The 13,603-nt window shown below is 36.2% G+C and overlaps 2 protein-coding genes across 3 annotated transcripts; both read right to left on the reverse strand.

Annotated features, from left to right (window-relative positions):
- Positions 1–906: 906 nt before the first annotated feature.
- On the reverse strand, positions 907–5,428 carry LOC111006328 (cyclin-dependent kinase C-2 C). 2 transcript variants are annotated; one of them, XM_022278195.2, is made up of 9 exons: positions 4,308–5,428; positions 3,314–3,598; positions 2,901–3,218; positions 2,571–2,798; positions 2,320–2,417; positions 2,133–2,238; positions 1,540–2,058; positions 1,313–1,448; positions 907–1,239 (listed from the first exon to the last, which is right to left on the reverse strand). In XM_022278195.2, the coding sequence occupies exons 1-9, from the start codon at positions 4,686–4,688 to the stop codon at positions 1,232–1,234; spliced, it is 2,079 nt and encodes a 692-aa protein (XP_022133887.1). In that variant the 5' UTR covers positions 4,689–5,428; the 3' UTR covers positions 907–1,231. The 2 variants fall into 2 exon arrangements, with proteins under 2 accessions (XP_022133887.1, XP_087979167.1); XM_088123041.1 differs by having other exon boundaries at positions 1,540–2,052; positions 4,308–5,427.
- Positions 5,429–7,212: 1,784 nt separating this feature from the next.
- LOC111006496 (putative WRKY transcription factor 3) lies at positions 7,213–12,315 on the reverse strand. Its single transcript, XM_022278472.2, has 5 exons — positions 11,802–12,315; positions 9,560–10,233; positions 9,296–9,454; positions 7,839–8,142; positions 7,213–7,729 (listed from the first exon to the last, which is right to left on the reverse strand). The coding sequence occupies exons 1-4, from the start codon at positions 12,204–12,206 to the stop codon at positions 7,860–7,862; spliced, it is 1,521 nt and encodes a 506-aa protein (XP_022134164.2). The 5' UTR covers positions 12,207–12,315; the 3' UTR covers positions 7,213–7,729; positions 7,839–7,859.
- Between the last annotated feature and the right edge of the window lie 1,288 nt (positions 12,316–13,603).

A 13,603-nucleotide genomic window follows, 5' to 3' on the forward strand; every position in this document is an offset into this window, starting at 1 on the left:
TGTCGACAAATATTTAATACCTTCTAATAAAATTAAAAATTGAATCTTAAAAATAAACCTAAAAATTTTGAATATAAAATCACATATAATCTTTATATTAAATATCCATCAACATGTCATATCTATGAGTTCAACGTCGACCTAAAGAGTAAATCAACATTTCTATCATAGTAAAAAAAATCAACAAAATAAAAAATATATAAACAAAATATCACCGAAATATACATAATATTAATATTAATAAATTTTAACTTATTTAAAAATAGTAAAATATTTATCTGTTAATTTAAATATCTTTTACAATTTTCATCTACGTTGACATCAAATTAAAACATCCGCAGCGTGGTAGGACTGTGCAAGAAACAAAAGAATTGGACGAGGATTAATGGGCGAATAAGAGAAAAGGCAAAGGACAAAAATGGAATTACGAGGATTAGGGTTTCGAAGGTTGGTAATAAATGGAGACGGAGATGAAGAAAGCAGAAAAAAAAGCCCGAGGCCGAGCGCTTCCCTCTTGAGTTAGGGGTGGCGTGGTATTCCACAGGGAGAGGTTTTTCAAATTGTGGCGCACCACCAGTGCGTTGGGCTTACATTTCGGGCTTCCATGGCCGCTTTACTGCTCCAGCATCCGCAGTCAAAGCGATGGGTTTCGCCCTACATCCAAATCCTCCATTTTCTCTTCCCTTTCCCATCATTTTTCTTCCTCACACTTCTTAATCGTTGTACAACTCGCAGTCGGAACTCGATTTTACCCTGATTGCTGTAAATACGAGTCCGTTCTTTAATTAGGGATTTTTTAACGCTTCCTTAGATATCTGCAAGGAAATTTTTTGGGGTTTCTTTCTTTTTTTCTTCTTTATATGAAAGATTGTTTTTTTTTTTGTGTTTTAATTTTATAAATCGGACTAAAATAAATTGGAATTGGTATTATATATGTATGTATATGTTTTCGGGTTTCAGATAATAGGAAAGAAGCAGAAAGTAGAATCACGATTCCAAAAAAATTGATCAATTGCATCCGACGGAATTTTTCATTCAACGTGTCTGAGTTTCTCAAACAAATGTATGTATATCTGTAGAAGCTTCTTCTCTTCTGCTTCCTTTTGTGTTGGATTGGTGTCGGTAGCAAATGCCATTTTTGAGCTCCTTGTGGACGCCACATGAGATTGTTGGAACTGCTAAGTATGGTTTATGTACCTCTATCTGACTATTGCGCCGGAAAATTCGTGCATCATTTATCTGGAAACAAGAGTAAAAGGCTCTTCAATCGTTAATTTGGCAAGAAAGAAGAAAATTCCTTATAATACAATACCTCTTTCGAATCTGGATTTCCGAGCCACTCGTCGGATGTGGCTTTCGTTTCTCTGCAGGAGTTCATCTACACTATGGGGTTGTGTTAGCAGTGGTCCTGAGAATTCAATGTGCGATTCTTGATCATCATCGTGGCCCTGTTCATTTACGAGAACAACATCAACTGTTAGCTCTGAAGGAAGTTTTAAGCCCATTATAGGTTTGATCTGTTAATGGAGGCTTGTTTACCAGATGGGTCGTGAGAATGGACTGTGGCTTCGGAGAGAGTTCATTGGACATGTCCAGGAATGGGTAGTCTACAGTTGCATCAAAAGAATCGGGGAAATCATATTTTCTCCTTTGCTGCTTCTGAATTTCGTAGGCCGTAGAGTCCTGCGTGCCATAGCTTTCATAATTGGCTGGAATTTTCTTATATCCATTCTGATATTTTGTTAAATCGATGGTGTAATTTGCAAAAGATGGATCCAAAGCACTTATTTGGCTCTTGAGACCATCTGATATTGTGGACGTAGCTTCCTCTTTTCGCTTCTTTACCCAAGCAAAGCCACTAGAAGCTGAAACCGGTAATGGGGCTGTGAATGCACTATCTCCTTGATTTGTTCCAGTCAGGGCCTGGGAAGCCTCTGATTTTGTATCATATGTTGGCTTCTGCGGCTCTCTCTTGAAAACGTCGCCATGTTCTTTCGGAAGATTAGCAGTATTCCCGCCATTTCGCTGGTATTGAATATTTTCATCGGTTTCCTGCAGCTTAAGTTTGCCAGAAAAGTTAGTAATAGATTTGAGAGTAACGTGGGAAGGGGAATAGTAGTTGATAAGGAAACCTCTTTTATTGTGACTTTATGGCTGTTAAATTCTTGCAAATTTCTTCTGACTCTTCTAGGCCTTTGTGTTGCTCCAGTCTCTTTTGCTCTTGCATTTGCCCTCTTCCTGCAAGTATATGCATATTGATATGATAGGTGTAGGTCGAAGATATTATAATCAAGTACTGTTAGAGAGTGAATAGATTACCTTCGTGCATCTTCACGATTCTTAGCATCCATTTCTTTGTTTGGTGGATACTTGGGCAAGGTAGACGGATCGCAAGCACATGGCTTTGTTCTGAAATACTGGAAAAAAACGCTGAGTATGAGCCCCAACTGTATATTTGAGTGATAGTTTTCTGGAGGGCAAGTCTCAATGCCTAAGAATTCATAACAACATCACCCAAAGCTTGGGTATTTAATGATACTTTTGGAGTTGAGTATGAAGGCAAGAGTTACCTCAGACATGAGAGCAGATGAGGCGGTCCCGCGCTTGTAAGGTTCTATGGCAAGAAAAGTTTCTAAGAGGCTCACTGCAGATGGTGCAAAATCTTTACACTTTTCATGAAGGGAACTTTCATATGCATGTTGGGGTCTGAACATAGCTGCATGAGGAAGCTTTGTTTTTTTCCAGAACTCTTCAGCTGGGGAACCACAAAGTTTGAATATTTTGTGCAATTGTTCAACCTGTTTTGTTGTTCATTTGATGTTCAGATCAAACATTAAGCAACAACAAACAACAAAAAGATATGGACTTTTCGATGTAGAACAAGCATGCATTATTATTACCTCGGTTCTTCCTTTAAGTACAGGCTTTCCCAGGTGCAATTCCGCAAATACACATCCTATGCTCCATAGGTCCACAGTTAATCCGTAATCTGTCGAACCCATCAGAAGCTCAGGAGGGCGATACCACAACGTCACTACTCGACTGGTTAGCACCTGCTTGTTTCTTGAGTTGATGACGTTTGCTAATCCAAAATCCGCCAACTTGAGAATTCCTTCGTTGTTTACCAAAATATTGGATGCTTTAATGTCCCTATGCATTATACCCCGAAGGTGACAGTGCTCAATTGCAGATAGCAGCTGCCTCATATAACACTTTATCTGCAAATGAGATTATTTTCAATGAAATTTCGTAATTATAGTCAGCAGCAGATGGAGAACACAAAAGAATATTGGCAATGCAGAAACTAACCAACCTGAGCCTCACTGAACTTGATTTCAGGACACGAGACTAGCCCTGCAAGATCATGTTCCATGTATTCAAATACAAGGTATATGCTGCTAGACATTTTGGAAGTAATTATGCCTTCTAATTGCATGATGTTTGGGTGATCAAGCCTGCGCAAAATCATTATTTCTCGTGCCATGAACCTAATGCTCTCTGGTTGAAAATTGTCGAAACGAACCTTCTTCAACGCAACCATCCTTCCTGTTTCAACTTGTCGAGCACGGAATACGCTGCTGTACGTACCTTGTCCAATCTAATTCAAAAAAACAGAACTTTCTTGATATTTTCCAGGCAAATATGCGTACAAGTAGACGCTTTCAGTATATCCAGTGAACATGAAGAAAAAAGGCATTACAAAGATCATTTACAGATTGCACATGTTTTGGATATCTGTAGTTATTCAACTTGCAGAGCTATAAATGCTATTGAATTTTTGTCCATGGGTATTTCTATTGATGTTTTCATATAATCGAGACCTTGATCCAGAAGCCCTCCACTCCAAAAGCCATAACTGGATGGCATATTGACCATTTTAACAGCTGCACAGAATGAACCAATCTCTAAGAAGTTGGCCCTTTTAACCTTATTTTGGGTAGAATAAGAATCAATCTCTAGGAAGTTGAGCCTTTTTATGGTAATATTCTAATTTTTTTCAATGGGATGATGGCTCTTCATATTGATCAATGATTTAACTCTTGAGGAAAAATTCAAATAACCTTCTTTATGATGTCATCTGGGAATGGGATTTTACCCCTCTTAGAACGCTCAACAATCCACCACATCCATCTTCCTACTAAAACAGGCAAGATAAATACAGTAACAAACAATGTATGAAATTTTGTTGCCTTGAGAGTAAAATTATAAAGAACTTTTGTATTGGTTTGAGGACAACAAAAATGAAGAATCATGCATGCACCAGAAAAAGAAAAAGAAGAAATAAAAAAAAGAGAGCAGTCTCCTACCTTCTCCAACTTCTCAAAGGAATCAGCCCGGAGAGGAACCCATCCCTGAATGGCCTCGCCGGCGGCGCTACTGAGCCAGGAGGGCCACCCGGCGGCGGCCTGCTCGGCTTCGACGTACCGTTGAGAAAAGCCTAATCTGAAGCTAAAAGAACCCTTCCCTTGGGAGCTCTCTTTCTTCGACTTTCTGAGCTCTCGACCCCGATCCTCCGGCTTGTCCTCCCCTTTCCTGTCATGGTCGAGCGCCGTCGCCGATTGGTTCCTGGAGGAAGGATCCAGGGTCAAGGAGCCATTACCGGCGGTGGCGGGGGCGGTGGCGGTGGGATAGCGGTGAACGGGAGACGCCGCCGCCGCCTTTACGCTCTTGGAGCTAATGCAACCCATGAACCACCAAATCCCGATAGCATCGACGATCGGGAAATGGGCTCAGCGAGGGGGAATGGGACCCCTACATCCACCAGCTGAAGAGGGTCGGCATTAGGAGGTGCGGGCGGAAAAAAAGAACGGGGAAATTCCTTCAAATCCCATAAAGAAAATACACACCCATTTTTGGACCTTCCATTTGCGAGATCTGCGGAGGAATTGGAATTGGCCAAATGGGTTCCCTCACAAAACGCCCCCAAACCACAGGATGAAGACACAAACATTCGTGGGTCCTAACTGCTTCTTCTCTCCCCCTTTCTCTTTTTCTTTTTCTTTTTCTCGGAATTCCAATTCTAACCGTTTCATGCCCCTTTTCTTTCTCTTAACAAATTCCCCAGTTCCCAATTCCACTTCCTGTTTCTGTTCCTGTTCCTTCTGCTCTCACTCCTCTCACTACTCCACCATTACAAATTTACCACCACACCAAAAAAACCCTTTCCATTTCTCTTCCTTTACTTGGATTTGGGTGCCTCTGCTCTCACTCATTCATTTGAAGGAGAAAGAAACCAGGAACAGAGAATCACACACAAAAACCCTCTTTCGGCTCATCCCTTTTTGCTTTTTCCTTCCTCAGTTTCACTCGTTGCTTTTACATCTTTTCAGATAATCATTACAACCATTGCACTCACCCTCATTGCAACATTATACTTTTCTTTAACTATATTTCCCTGTCCTCTCTCAACTATTTCTCAGTATTGTTGTTGAATAGATTAGACTGATACCACCAGACAAAAAAAAAAGTTTGTAACTTACTCAAAATTTTCTATTTTTTTTCTTTACTTGGACCTAAATCCTTAATCAAGTTGGGTAAGTTGTTAAAACGAGATTTTCAAGTCAGGTTGGAGATTGATTTCAATCATTCAGGAACTACTTCTCCATTGTGCATGAAAATTTTCAAAATATGTTAATTGTTTCCTAACATAAGACGTGTTTTTTATGATTTTTTTTTTTTATTTTTTGAGCACGAGATAAAATTGATTTGAGATATATGTCCATTACAGCTAAGTCATATTCATTTTCATTTTCACTGTCTTTTCTTATGAATGGTTAATTTTAGACGAGATAAGCATATTATTGTGTCCAATCTTATGTCATTAGAGTGACTTCCATGAGATATTAATTACATCGGTATTATGTTGAACTGGTCTATATTTTGGGTAAATGCAATTTATTTATAGTAACCCAACCGTCATACGCGTAAAAATCATGTTTTACAACATAAAAAATTTGGCAAAAAACATGCAAATTTCCTAAATTCACTCTCAAGCACAAACAAATATTGGTAAACATTCCAAGACAGGAAAAAAAAACGGACAAACTGGCAATTTCTTTTCTATTATTAATTATTTCAGGAAAAATCTTAATCCAATTTGATGAAGGTTGTCTTCTTTACAAGAAAGCTTCCGAAATGTGATGGAGATGTAATGAGACACCAAAATTGAGATGCAATTGAGCTTTACAACAGCAAGAATTCCTACTAAAGTTTTTTTTTTTTTCCTAAAAACTTCAACGATACATCTATTATAGAACAATGGAAGTTATAGACCATCCCAATTTTAACCTTCAACTGTAATACTATTATCTCAATTTGATTTTTGTAAAACCCACCAACTCCATTTTTAAAAAAATTAAATGGAATTCTTATCCAAACTTAAGACCCAATTTGATGAGATTAAAAAGTTGAAGTTAAGAATGGAGAACAAAAATCGAATTTGTTTATTAAAAGATGATGCTAATATATAGAATAAGCCAACAATTTAAGAGCTTAGAAAAGAAAACAAAGAAAGTTGAAGTTAAGAAGGAGAATAAAAATCGATTTTGTTTATTAAAAGATGATGCTAACATCATTATTCTAAATATTCGTCGACACGTCGACATTTCCATCGACATGTCCATGTTTTCATGGGTTCGACATCGTCATGAGAGGGTAAATCGACATTTCCATCATAGTATAAAAAAATCGACAAAACATGAAAAATATCAACAAAATGTCACTAACATATATATAATATTAATATTAATTATTTTTTAACTTATTTAAAAATAGAAAAATGGTTACTTGTCAATTTAAATATTTTTTACAATTTTTTAATTTCTACAACTTTTATGGAAATATCCATCGACATCTACAACAAAGAGAACAACATTTTAGGAATCCCCTCCTTTGTCTCTCCGTCGAGAAAGTGAAGATATAAGAAACCCAGAGAAATATAAAAAATTTAGGTGTATGTAGTCGTCGAGATCATAAGATTAACAAACCCATAATTTAGATTAAGCAAATTTATTTAGATGAAGGTTCCATTTTCATATCACAAAACTATACAAATCTGACTCATGAGCCAGTCAAGAATATTAAAAGTAGGTATGATGACCATCTGTCATCAATCAAACCAGGTCTTCTTTCCACTTGAACATTCAGAAAAAGGGGAAAAAAAATCTGTTGTGATGGAACATAAAGCAATAGGCAAAATGCAACAAGGGCCACTTTAAAATCCAACCTTTTCACTGTCTTTCACAATCACAACCAAATGCAGAGATGTATACAGCATCTTTCCCAATGCAACTGTATAAAACTACTCGTCTTGCAAGAAACAATATCAAGATTCTCAATTTTATACACACAACTACAATTTGTACAGTTCATATTTTGGTATAAACTGAACTACAAAAACAATGAAATTTTACAGTACATAAATATAATAACAATGTCTGGTTTGAATTTTGCAGTCACACTACACAACAGGTTTCTAAAATTACAGGGGAAGGTTACTCCACTTCCTATACCTTGTAAGATGCAGTATATATACTTTTCACCTCAGCTCCAATGGTGAAACAGCCTCGGGAAGCAGAAATAAACAGAAGTAAGAACATTGTTTTCATCATATAATATATCAGTCTGACTGTCCTTCCTTGTATTGTATCTCCTTGGCATCAGCATTATAGAGAACAGTTTTGGGATGTAAATTGCAGGAAGGCATAAGGAAAATGGCTAGCTCTTTCAACTAAAACACATACACAGACTATCAAATTTGAATTCCACGTGACTGGCAGTAATTTTTTTCCTTTTTTCCATTTTTGTAACTGGTTAGTCACTTGAAATCGACTACTGACCTGGTTGCACGGCGTAGCACTTTACACGGTGATTTGCTCTTCTTTAAGCCGCAAAACAGCAGGTCTCTGGTCATTGGTTCCGAATTCCCTCTCTTTAAGTAATGGGTGTTTCTGAGCTACAACTTTATGTGGTTTGATCTGCGGTACAGTATTGTTGACTGTGTGGTGGCTGCTGTTTCTGGCTGCAGGAACATCGTGGTTGTGTTTCCCCTCGTATGTAGTTACAACAGCTTTTGAGTCTGTTGAAGACCTCTCGACATGCTTCCGCACGTTACACCCGGCACTGGTGCATTTGTAGTAGCTCCTGTTGACAGGTTAAAATGTGTCAGAAGAAATTGTCATCCTAGTTGCAATAAACAACAAACTTTGGTCACTGTAAAAATTTTGACACAGATGACTTTTCGCCTCAGAAGTCTGTTGGCTGATCAAACACTAATGACAGAAGGAAACCCCAAAAACGAATTAAAAAAAAAAATGTTAAGAGAACATGACATGATCACAACTCCATCCTAAATAGGATATCAGAACAGGATTCAAGAAAATGGGTCTGACTTTTAAAGAAGTAAAATAAAATAGATAAATTATATGTATTTTAAAATGTCACAACTTTTCATTCTTTTCAAACATAGTATAAGTTATACTTCTTTTAGCGTGTTGTACAGTACATTCGAGTTCGTGTTATTTTTATAAAATTTTAAACTTTCTACTATATTTAAAAATGAATATTTATTTTATACATTTATCCAATTGCCTCAATAAAATAAGAAACGTGAATCAGGAAAAAGACAGTCTTGTCTTTCACCAGACGTCCATCGGTAAGGTCAGATATCCATGCAAAGACTTCAAATTTTACTACCATTTACCAATCTTTTACAAACAAAAGGAGGCAATTGAACAGAAAAGTTATTTGCTCAATTGAACAGAAAAAATTTAAGCCAGCTGGAGTTGTGGGGAGCCAATAGACAAAGATAGCTCAAAATAAAAACTAACAAGATGCTGTCCAACAGGAGAATCCAGGATCCTTCAAAACAAGCAAGTTGGTCAAACTTCAAAGGCATAGAATAAAAAAAATGACAAGTTACATCAGAACCATCTTCCATTTGCCAATAACATGATACATTGAAGTTTCAGCCAGTCTTTGTTATAGCAATCATAATTCATCAAATAAAAAAATAGAAGTTACAAGAAAATGATGACCCATGGATCATCTTATGACCTTCAAAACCGTCAAGATGACAAGATCAGAGATGTAAGAATGCAAAAAGTTCAGAGCAGAAAAATAGGATGCTTATCATAGGGAATGATAGTGATTTCTGAGGTAATGATATGTCAAGGGGTGAGCTTATGCTTGCAGATAATATGAATAGTCTAATAATTTTCGATTACCATCCACTATTTTAAAAAATAAAATTAGAAAGAAAAGAACCAAGACAAAAACTAGAAGATAGAGTAACTACCTAGGGTTAGGATTTCCTTTAACCACTTTCTGCCCATACTTGCGCCACCTATAACCGTCATCTAACAGGTCAACCTCACTTCTCGTTTGAACAATGATTTTTGGTTCTGTGAGCGTCTTATGTGACAAAGCAACAGCAGATGTCCCTGCATCGATGTTCCTGCACTCGCGAGGCAAAACCGCAAAGATTTTAGTTTTTTCACCTACAACAAAATCAATATAGATACACTGTAACAAATCAACTATAAATATTTTTCACACATACTGCCTCTTTGGATTTGGCTCATCTTCACCTCTGTCATCTGTTACCTCTGTATCAGCTTGTTCTTCACTGTCACTAGACCCTAATTGCACGTTTTCACTTGACTTGTTAAAATTTCCAGCTTGATTTTGCGAACCGTATTCAAGCTTCATTGAAGAATTTGTACACCCAGTTGGTTCACTATTATCTCTAGCACGTTTGTTGGCTGGAGGAGGTTCATGGTTGTGCTGGCCTTTGTAAATAATTTCAGTTATTTGACCATCAGGTGAACGCTCGATCTTCTTCTTGACGGGGCAATTCAAATGTGTGCATTTGTAATAGCTTCGTGGAAATTCACTGCCCTTAACCAGCTTCTGCCCATATTTACGCCAGTTATAGCCATCATCAGCAGGTTTATCAGAGGCATGGGAAGGAGGAGGAGGCTGATATTTTCTATCAGAATGAGAGACCTCTGTTGATTCCGCAATGAAACTTTTTGTGTCTGATGTAGAGGGTAATATTGACTGTTGAGATGGTTCATCGAGAGTAAATGATGGATCACGTCTCAACGATTCTGTAGGAGCTGGCACCGAAGAATGTTGATACTCAGCTTGCTGCATATGCATATGAGAATGCGCCAGTGCCGCTTGAGCAGTAACCTGAGCCAATGCCTGCTGGTGCGACACTCCGAATGGACTCTGCAAGGAATTCAATCAACAGATGAATAAAAGCCTCAAACAGTACAAGTTACTGCCTTTGTAGTAAGTTCAACAAACTATCATAATTCAAAATCTGATTATCCTTTTATGATACACGAAACAAGATATTATTATAACTAAAATGTTATATTATAATAGGATGACTATTGAGAAAATTACTTTTTTAAAGAAAACAACCTTTTTTACCTGTACCTTTGAAAGAATTACTAATTTAGAGTGTGTTTATTATTGTTTTTTAAGTGATTTTAGATAACTAAAAACACTTTTTTAAAAATACACACTGTTTGGTAATAAACAAAAAACACTTTTAGAAAGATTGGATTGCTTTAAAATCTATTTTTGAAGAAACAAGATGATTATCTAAAAAGTTGTTTTAAAGTGATTACCCTCTTGTAGTTTAAGCACCTAAGAAATTAATACTCGTAAAGAAGTACAAAAAAAATGCTTAAATTAAAAGATGTACTAGACTACAAGATTGTCTATTTAGTCCCTATATTTTAAAAAAAATTTAATAGACCCCTCAACTTTTAAAGGTGTGTCTATTTAGTCTCTATACTTTGAAAAGATTCTAATAGGAACTTAAATTTTATTATGTCTCCAATATGTCATTGTTGCTAACTCCATCAATTTATCGCTTACGCCACCAACTACCTAAAATCAGCTTGTCGCATAATCTTTAAATAATATAGTCAATGTGTCACGTAGGGTCAAACTAAGGGAGTTAACGACCTAGAACTATCAGATACATAATCAAAAGCTCAAAAACTTGGTATGAAATTCTTTAAATACAAGTATAGATACAACCTTCAAAGCTTAAGGGCATATTCCCAAGCTTTACGCTGTTGGGAAACTTCACTTCAATCTGACCGCCTTCTTGATTTACTATATTTGGGCGGGTAATTTGGGATTATATTTCACGCATAGTAACTCTTTAAAGTGCAAGAACTAAATAGACTCATTCCTAAATTTTAAAGGACCAAAATTGTAATTTAACTAAACAAAAATTAACATCGTTGAGGTAATATAGATATCTGAAGGTTAGTTTTAATAGACTCTCTAAGCTCCATTGATACCGTTTTTTTGTTCATAATCCCAAATCCAACTCAAAGGTTACCACCATAATAAAACATTTTACCTATATGCAAGATTTCATGAATTCAAACATTATCCAAACATGTTTTTCTTTAGTAGAAAGATATATAGAGAGAGAGAGGGATAAATCAACAAGTTTTGCCGCAAATTTCGGCAATTTCATTTCTGCAAAAATCCCACCTCAATTCAAAACAAGGAACTTCAATTTCAACAAACAATCGACCTCAACATGAGAGATTGAATAACCCCTCCAAAAGGAACTTCAATTTTGAAAAGAAAACATGAACAATATATTTTACCAATTCGCCACTGGTTAACAGATACCCAGTTCATCTAACCAGGCCCACCATTAAATTAGGAAGAGGACAGATAAATAATGAAGGATTCAAGACCAATTTTCCCGCCGCAGAACACAGAAAAAGCCCTCGATAAAGAGAAAATTGGTACTTTTATACCTGAGGAGGAAAAAACCCCGGCGAATTAAGCAATCCGGATGGGGAGAGGCCAGGCGGGACGGTGAACAGAGGAGAGCGAGCAACCACCAAATTGAGCGGTTTGGTGTGCTTGTTCAAGCCGAATTCCATCTCGGAGGCGCCCCCATCCTTGGCGTAATAATTGGGGGTGGACCCGCTCCCCAAGAAACCCATAGCCATCGGCGACCCCATGGCTCCGGCGAGAAGCTGAGAGAAGGAGGGAGAGTCAACGGCACCATCGGCGAAGAAGCTGGAGACGAGCGTCATAGGGCCAGGGCTAACCCCGGTAGGTCCGCCGGAGAAGAAGGCCTCCATGGAAGGGCGCGGCGGCAGAGTAATGGTGGGGCGCTGCAGCGGAGCTCTGGCAGAGTCTTCCTTCTTCGCCATTGATAAAATTGGAGCGTATCTGTGTGTGTCTTGTCTGAATTTCTCTCTAAGTTCCGTATTTGGGGCTTTTTCAGCTGCGGAACATTTCGTGCTATCTTCATATTCAGTGGAAAGTCCACGTAGCTGACGATTTATATCATTTTAATTTATTACAATCTCAATTTTTTTACATTTCTCTTTTTCCTCAGAAATAAAATATTTTAATTTTAATTTTTGTTTCCTATACATTTATATAGCTACAAGATGTGAATAAAATTTATTGCCCATCATATTTCCAACTTGGCAATAAGTTGGCAACTTGACACTGGCTTTAATGATATGTTGATAATAAATTGGTTTGAAGGATTGGATTTTTCATGCAGTGTTATTCAAAATTTAGCGCGGATTCATCTTGATAAAAATTTACTTTGCAAGATAAAAGTTTATAGGAAAAAAATTTAAAATTATTCAATCTCGCGAAGAAAATGGACAAGTTCTGTCAACTTTGTATAAAGAAATATATGTATTTTATTGATTTCTTAAAAAGTAAGTAGATAGCAAATGACATTTCAATACTAATACTTCTTTTATTATTGAAAAATCTTAATCCGTAAAATTCTATCCTCCTTATCCAAACTTGTTTATAATTTTACCTAAAAATTCAATTTCTTCATTGTGATCCCCTCCATTGTTTTACTTAATTTAAATTTTTAATAGTCAACTATTTGGTTATTGACACAACTTTTAAACTAAATGTCAACTAGTTGTCTCAACCTAATGTCACAAAATGAATGTTTTAGAATATTATTTAATTAAAGAATAAGAATTATGACGAATCCTTTAAAATATTTTTCAACCAAACAAAATAAATAAATATGCTTAACTCCGAAGACTACTTTTTTTTTTTAATTAATGACAAAAATGACCAACAAAAGAGGGAAAAAAATGTTTGTGTTATGATGAAGAGGCTGAAATTCTAATAAGTGAAAAAATGGTTTTTCTTTTGAAAGAAAAAAGAAAGGATTTGACGATGTATATTTAAGAGCATTATTTATCGAAAATTTTGAATTTAATTGTCACTGTTTATATATTTTATGACATCATATATAACACTGTAGTCATTCAAGTGGTCCAATAACAAAATTGAATAATCACCCCATTCAAATATGAAGATTGAAAAATAATAAAAGGGGGGTTCTTTTTAGAAAATTTTACCAAATGACGTAATGAAATTACATATTTCAAAAAGACTATATCAACCATTAACAACATTTGCGTAATATTTAAAAAGATTACAAATGTTATGTAATTTTTTTTATTAAATTACAAATTTGGCTCGAAGTTTTAACTTGGTTCTATGATCTTAAAATTTTCAATTTAGTCACTATGATTTAGTCAAATTTTACCCATCGTCATTT

This window comes from Momordica charantia (assembly GCF_013281855.1).
Source record: "Momordica charantia cultivar OHB3-1 chromosome 4 unlocalized genomic scaffold, Mcharantia_2.0 BLBB01000004.1, whole genome shotgun sequence".
NCBI classification, from domain to species: Eukaryota; Viridiplantae; Streptophyta; class Magnoliopsida; order Cucurbitales; family Cucurbitaceae; genus Momordica; species Momordica charantia.

Bases quoted from the DNA above. Each gene is read 5' to 3' on its own strand.
- LOC111006496 (XM_022278472.2), bottom strand. From the start codon at position 12,206: ATGGCGAAGAAGGAAGACTCTGCCAGAGCTCCGCTGCAGCGCCCCACC. The intron at 10,234-11,801 runs GTATAAAAGTAC...AATTCCTTGCAG, and splicing joins CGGGGTTTTTTCCTCCTCAG to AGTCCATTCGGAGTGTCGCA. The intron at 9,455-9,559 runs GTATGTGTGAAA...TCGCGAGTGCAG, and splicing joins GAGCCAAATCCAAAGAGGCA to GAACATCGATGCAGGGACAT.
- LOC111006328 (XM_022278195.2), bottom strand. From the start codon at position 4,688: ATGGGTTGCATTAGCTCCAAGAGCGTAAAGGCGGCGGCGGCGTCTCCC. The intron at 2,418-2,570 runs GTAACTCTTGCC...GTTTTTTTCCAG, and splicing joins CATCTGCTCTCATGTCTGAG to TATTTCAGAACAAAGCCATG. The intron at 2,059-2,132 runs GTTTCCTTATCA...GGCAAACTTAAG, and splicing joins ATAAAGTCACAATAAAAGAG to CTGCAGGAAACCGATGAAAA.